The sequence below is a fragment of the Grammomys surdaster genome, unplaced genomic scaffold (assembly GCF_004785775.1).
Source record: "Grammomys surdaster isolate TR1022 unplaced genomic scaffold, NIH_TR_1.0 234, whole genome shotgun sequence".
Lineage (NCBI taxonomy): Eukaryota > Metazoa > Chordata > Mammalia > Rodentia > Muridae > Grammomys > Grammomys surdaster.
Genome location: NW_021604679.1, coordinates 3,312,826 through 3,319,588, shown reverse-complemented (window position 1 = coordinate 3,319,588; position 6,763 = coordinate 3,312,826). Strand labels below are relative to the sequence as shown.

The following is a 6,763-nucleotide window of genomic DNA, read 5'->3' as shown; positions in this document are numbered from 1 at the left end:
CATCTGTCTGTACTCACCAGCTCTAACATCCATGGACCCCCATCTGTCTGTACTCACCAGCTCTAACATCCATGGACCCCCCCCATCATAAGTTTTAGCCCTACTCAAACCCATCTTCTATGCTATTTCCAATTATTTCATTTTTTCTTTATGGTAATATGCAAGTAACATAAAGTATACCTTCTAGCCTATCTTTTCTTCTAAAACATTTAAACTTTATTCGGTTATTTATTTATTTATTTATTTATTTATTTATTTATCTATTTGGGGTCGGGAAGCTTACATCGTGGTGTGCATGTGAAGGCCACAGGACTGGCCAGAGTTAGTTATCTCCTCCTACTGTGTAGTTCCTAGGGATCAAACTCAAGTTGTTAGGATTTAAATTGAGGGCCTCCACCTGCTGAGCCATCTCACTGGCCTACATACTTCTCAATAACTCCATAACTGATTGCCCTGCCTCTGCCTCCTTTTAACCATTCGCTCTTCTAAACTGTCCTCAACTTTTTCCTTGTCCTCCACAATCATATCTCCTCATAACCTTACTTACATGTTGCTATCCACAGAACAGAAAATTGTTTGTTTCTAGATCCAGCTTCTGAGCCATACTGCAGTCTTATCTTTATTTGTGACTTTCTACTTTACTGGACTTCCCAGACAACATACTTGGACTTACACTTAGCTCAAGAACATAAAAACATGGGGACTGGAGGGATGGCTCAGAGGTTAAGAGCATGGGTGCTCTTCTAGAGGTCCCAAGTTCAATTCCCAGCAACTACATGGTGACTCATAACCATCTATAAAGAGATCTGTTGCCCTCTTCTGGGCTGCAGGCATACATGCAGGCAAAACGCTATACACATAATAAATAAATAAAACTTTAAAAAATAAGATAAAATAAAAATATCTGCCTCTCTGTTAACTGGTATCACAATTTACCTTCATGGTCAAGTAGTCTCTGAGTTTCACTTTCTCTGAAACCTCAGGGTGGCCTTATCCTATTCATACTCTTCAAAGCAGCCACCTACTTATCTCACAACTCATTCTTCTAGAAATACTAGGGACTTCATTTCTGCAACACTTCTGTCACTTGCTTCTTTTCCATCCCTTTGGTACATGTAAAATAGTTCTTAACTATTAAGAGCACACATGGAAGTCAGACTTCCCTGGTTCTGGTCCCAGTTCCATTACTTTGATGCCTTTGGATGAGCTCCTAAATCTCATTTTCCTCATCAGTAAACCTGGGATGATTAACAGTTTCCACCTCTTAAGGCCATCATGAGGATTAAAATAAGATACTATGTGTGACGCGTATGACACACAGTAACTGCTCAATAAATACAGCAGACTTATTATTATACCCATCCCACCTTGAGCCCTCATCACATCTTGCCCAAACTCTTGCAATAATGTCCCAAATAGCCTCTGCTCAGAGTCTTTTTTTCACCCAATGCTCTAACAATCCCTGTAAATATCTAAGAGTCAGGACTTCTGTAGGATTTTATCAATATCTGCTTGTACCTAACAGAAATGTATCAAAGTATACTTACAACAGCAAATGATTTTATACCACTAACTAGATGGAATAAGGAAAACGGGGGCGGGGGGCGGAGTGGTGCTTGAGAAGAGGGCTCTTTCTTTAAGTAAAAGTGTTTAGTGCTTGTTGCACAAGCATGAGGGTCTGAGTTTAGATCCCAAAAAGAAGCCAGGGTTGGTGGGAGCATGGACCTATAATGCCAGCATGGGGGGGGGGGGCCCTGTCCTTGGGGCTTGCAAGCTAGATTGGAAACTGAGGGTTCAATGAGAAACCTTGTCTCAAAAAGCAGAGAGTGATTCTGCCTATGGCCTCCACAGGCACATGCACACATGTAAACACACACACAAAATAAAAATATAGCTACTAAGGTTAACATGATAAACTGACTCTACAAAATGAGCCCTAAGGTGGGCATTCGGCTCACCTATGCAATCTCAGCACTCGCGAGGCCAAACAGGACTCACATGAACTCTAAGCTACCCAGAACTACTACATAGCAAGAATCTGTATCAACACACACACACACACACACACACACACACCACACACACACACCAGGCATAGTGGTGCATACCTTCAATCCCAGCACTTAGGAGGCAGAGGCAGAAGAATCTCCGTGAGATCCAGGCTAGCCTGGTCTACATTGTGAGTTTAAGATCAGCCAGGGCTATATGAGTCTGTCTCTCTGTTTCTGTTTCTGTCTGTCTCTGTCTGTCTCTCTCTCTCTCTCTCTCTCTCTCTCTCTCTCTCTCTCTCTCTCTCACACACACACACACACACACACACACACACAGAGAGAGGGGGTTGGGGGGCAGAGAAAAATCCATTCCAAGAGATTCTATACCCATTAGCTGAAGATTTAAAGGAACAAAACATTTAAGGCAATCTCAGTTATACGCTGCTTGAATGTGTTAAGTCTTCAAACACAATAAAGGTTATCAGGCAAGTTAACCTCCTCTTTTACAACCAGAATACTATTGCTGCTGTAAATTCATCTACACAAACTTATTCTTCATTCACGTAAAACCATAGAAGCATTCTTTAAGAAAATAAACTGTTAAGACTGGAGCCCATAATCTCCAGCACATACTCTAGAAACTGAGGCAGGAGGATCAGAGTTCAGTGTAATTCTTGGTTATATGGTGAATTCAAAACCAGTCTAGGTTCCATGAGACACTGTCTTTTTTTTTTTTTTTTGGTTTGGTTTTTTGGAGACAGGGTTTCTCTGTGTAGCCCTGGCTGTCCTGGAACTCACTCTGTAGACCAGGCTAGCTTCGAACTCTCGAACTCAGAAATCCGCCTGCCTCTGCCTCCCAAGTGCAGGGATTAAAGGCGTGCACCACCACTGCCCAGCTAAGACACTGTCTTTCAAAAACTAAAAACTACTGAAAACACATCCTCCCCAAAAGATGAGGCCTTTGGAATATTTTTCAGAACAAGAATATTATTTACACAAATTCTCCATATCTGCTTTCTAGGTATCATCAAAATGTTAGTGTCTTGTTAGTTTTACAATTAATTTATTCTTTGCCTACAATTGATTCTGCGTTAACCATTATAAATTGCTTTTCCAACATACAGCTCTAAAACTGATAATTTTTTGTGTATCAAGTTGGAAAAGGACCAGTAAAATTGCTCAATGTATAAGCCCTTGCCACCAAGACTGACAATATGAGTTTTCGCCCTGGAACCCACATGGGAAAAAGACAGAACCAACTCCAGCAAGTTGTCCTCTCATGGGTGAGGAAGTAGAAGCACACACATACTCGTGTGCACACACAGAATATACAAATAATACATAATACAATAAATTATTTCTAAAACTTTAAACATTTCTAACAAAAACAAAAAACCCATACATTATCCTGAAAAGCTGGCTTAACATTTTGAATAAGAAAAAACAATTTGAAATACTTGTTTATTAACCTTTTTTGTATGAGGCAAATAAAAAATACATCAAATATACAAAAAAAAACTTTTTTCTATTTACTCTATAGAAGTTTATGTTACACATTTTAAAGAATGTCAATGGGTGCTGGAGAGAGGGCTCAGTGGTTAAGAACACTGACTACTCTTACAGAGGACCAGGGCTCCATTCACAGCACCCACATGGCAACTCATAACTGTAACTTCAGGTCCAGGGGATCCCACCCCCTCACTCAGACATACATACAGGCAAAACACCAATGGACATAAAAATAAGTAAATCATTAAAAAAAAAAAAAACCTGTCATACAGCAAAGCAAAAGTGGAACATGGTGGCATACATCTCTAATCCTAGCACTAAGGCAGAGGATTGCTATGAGTATGAGGCCAGTCTGGGCTACAGATCAAGTACCAGGCAAAACACACACACACACACACACACACACACAGCCATTTTAGAGAATGTTTCAATTTGTAAGTCATTCTCTCTTAAGGACTTCCTTAGATCCTTTTCTCCAAGCCAACTGCTGCCCTGGCTCCCTCCTGCTTTAATGCAGAGCACACTGCCATCGGAGTTGTGGCTCCTAACGTAAGCAAAGGGTCACAGAGGGCCTGGAAAAAGTCAGATCCCACTGAGATTGTGCTCCTTTACTTCCTTTCTTCTCAAGTGTGTTCACGCACTCCAGAATCAGTGACCACCCTGACACACATCCAGAAAGTAGGCCGTTTCTGCTCGGAAACCTCTGTGAGAACGAACAGCCAAACATTCACCTCTGCACTCTAAGCGCCCTCTCCGTTTCAGATGGCAAGAAAATGCCTCTGGTCTCCTCTGCCTTCCAGCTTCCACACAGGAAACTATGTCAATTTCCCTGTTCTCTATATACTTAAAGCGCCCCATTTGTTCTCCAGTATTTGGTATACTGCTTCCCATTCTTTATATTAAATTTTTTAAAAGTATTATCTGTGCTTCCTATTATTGTTATTCATTTAAAATTTAAATTAGTTCAAAAACCATTCATACCTGATGTCAGCTCTCTATCAAAGTAGAGGAATTCAAATAAAATTAAGACAGACACAAACATAAAAATTCCTTCTAAAACTAATTCGAATACTTTTACAAACAGTGAGAAAATTCATCTAGTCTTTAACCTAGAGGTGCAAGCTTTGTAAACACTTGCCTGTATATACAATTAAACAGTAAAGCTGGATTAAACCACTTAGCCACGTATTTTCACAGTCCTAAAACTGGAAATCAGTCTTCCTCCACAAACAACCCAGAGAGCATTTAGCAAGCACTGAGGAACAACTCTCATTTTTTTAAAGCATTCCACAACATGGGTTCCTAAAGCAAGAACTAAAGAGTTACAGCAGGCGGTCCCTTTCCTGTTATTCTGCAAAGGCTGGGTTACAGAGGGAATGTTTAATTACCACTGTACTACAGGATTTCTATGTCAACAACACGTTCTCTCCCCAACAACCCCCACCCCAAAAAACCTACTTCTACTTCAAAAAGAAAAACTCAAAGAGGTGTTGTTTATCTGATTTTATGACGTCAAAAATACATTTGGAAAAGGAAAGATGCCTCAGTGACATTAAGTGAAGAAGCACCATACAGTCAGAAAACTAAAATTGGCTTTAATGGGTGGCTTAACGAGAATTTGGAATGTATATGAAAGGCTGTGAGAGGAATAAGGAATGACTACAAAAGACACTGCACTTCAACAATGACCACCTTTCATCCTATAGAGCCTGACTAGCAGCCACCACTACAAATGTCAAAATCAATATAGTACTCCACCTTCTTCCAGTAACAAACTCAGATTTCTTAGTATGGTAATCACAATTATGACCGAGAGGGAAACGTATGCAGGATAATAAGGAAAGCACCACACACTAAAGCCATTTTGGGAAAACACGATAAATGCTCGCTGAATTTAGACACACACGCTATCCAATAAAAGGAATCCGGTCAACCCCTCTCGCGTCAGTCAAGGGCACCTCATTTAAGACGAAACCTGCCTTCTTTCTTTCTCCTTGTGCTCGTCTCCCGTCATCTCCCTGAACCTGTACCGGAAGATACACATGAGGGAGGGAGGGGGCTGGAATCAGGAACAAAAACCGGGATGTGGACAGCATCGGGAGGAAGAGGAAGGGACGACACCACTTACCTGTCCCAAAGGCTTTGGCCACCAGCCAGGCCAGATTGCAGGCGATTTTGGCCCTGGAGAAGTCATAGTGGTCAAAGGGTTTGATGGCTGGAACAATGAACGTCCTCTTCATCTCCCGCGGGTCTGGAGCATCCCCCATCTTTCACGGCGGCTGGTCGGGATGGAGGGACGACGGCCTTCACATGGTGTGGCAGAGAGAGGAGTTCAGATCGTCCGCGCCGGTCGCGGCCCTCCCGGGTGCGGGGCACGGAAAAGCTCAGCTGTGCTGGTCGCGAGCCCGCCACCGTCCGCGGGAGCCGCCGCGGCCCCGGGCATAGACGTGAGGCGGCACCCGGCCGCGCTCGCTCCGGCCCCGGTCTGCCCCGCCGCCTCCTCTTTGTCTCCGTTTAGTCACACGGGCTCGCAGGAGGGTGGCGGCTGCGAGGGCCCGGAATGCTCGGGTGGGGGCAGCCTGGACGATCACGTCGCGGACAGTGGCCCCGCCATGGCGGAGCGCGCACGCCCCGCCTCACTCACGGCCGCCCCTCGGGCCGGGGGACCCGCCGCGGAAAACGTCAGAATCGCTGCAGCGCGCGAGCCGCCCGCGGCCCGGCGCTTCTCCGGCGCTCTCGTTGCCGCCGCCCGCCTCCTCGGCGCAGCTCACGGCCAAGGCAGCGGCCTGGAGGAGGCCGCAAATCACGGGCCCTCGGCTCCTGCCTTATCGGGCTTGTCCTCGTATTTTCCGCTACCCCTCCCGTTGCCGGACGCGTCGCTCCCCTTCAGCCGCCGCCGCCGCTGCGGTTTTCCGGCTGCGGCACTGGATGGAAAGAGCAGATGGGAACACTGAGCATGCGCCTGGCGCGCCCGGCCCCGGCCCCGCCCCCGCCGCTGTCTTGCGCCGCCGTGCGCACTGAGCATGCCCAGCTTTGCTGCCGCCCGCGACGGTCTCCGCGCCCCTATCCATTAATCAGCAGTGCCCGCTGGGGTGGACGTCCTGTACATCCGCAGCTTCGGGCTGCTGCCGCTGACACTGCTGGACGAGGGAAGGAAAGAAAGGGAGACGAGAGTCTTTTTCCTCCCGCTACACGTGGTTCAACCAAGAGAATTGATATTTATTTCAAATGCTGCTTATGTCCCACAACTATTGCTAAGAACT

The 6,763-nt window shown here is 45.2% G+C and overlaps 1 protein-coding gene across 3 annotated transcripts in view; it reads right to left on the bottom strand.

Annotated features, from left to right (window-relative positions):
• The window catches only part of Camsap2 (calmodulin regulated spectrin associated protein family member 2), a 73,457-nt gene extending 67,031 nt beyond the window's left edge, over positions 1 to 6,426 (bottom strand). For 2 of the 3 annotated variants that reach the window (XM_028773773.1, XM_028773771.1), the window contains exon 1: positions 5,629 to 5,884. In XM_028773773.1, the coding sequence (XP_028629606.1) occupies positions 5,629 to 5,767 (139 nt within the window). In that variant the 5' untranslated portion in view covers positions 5,768 to 5,884. Of the gene's footprint in view, positions 1 to 5,628 lie in introns of all 3 variants that reach the window. The other variant, XM_028773772.1, reaches the window with a different exon arrangement.
• Between the last annotated feature and the right edge of the window lie 337 nt (positions 6,427 to 6,763).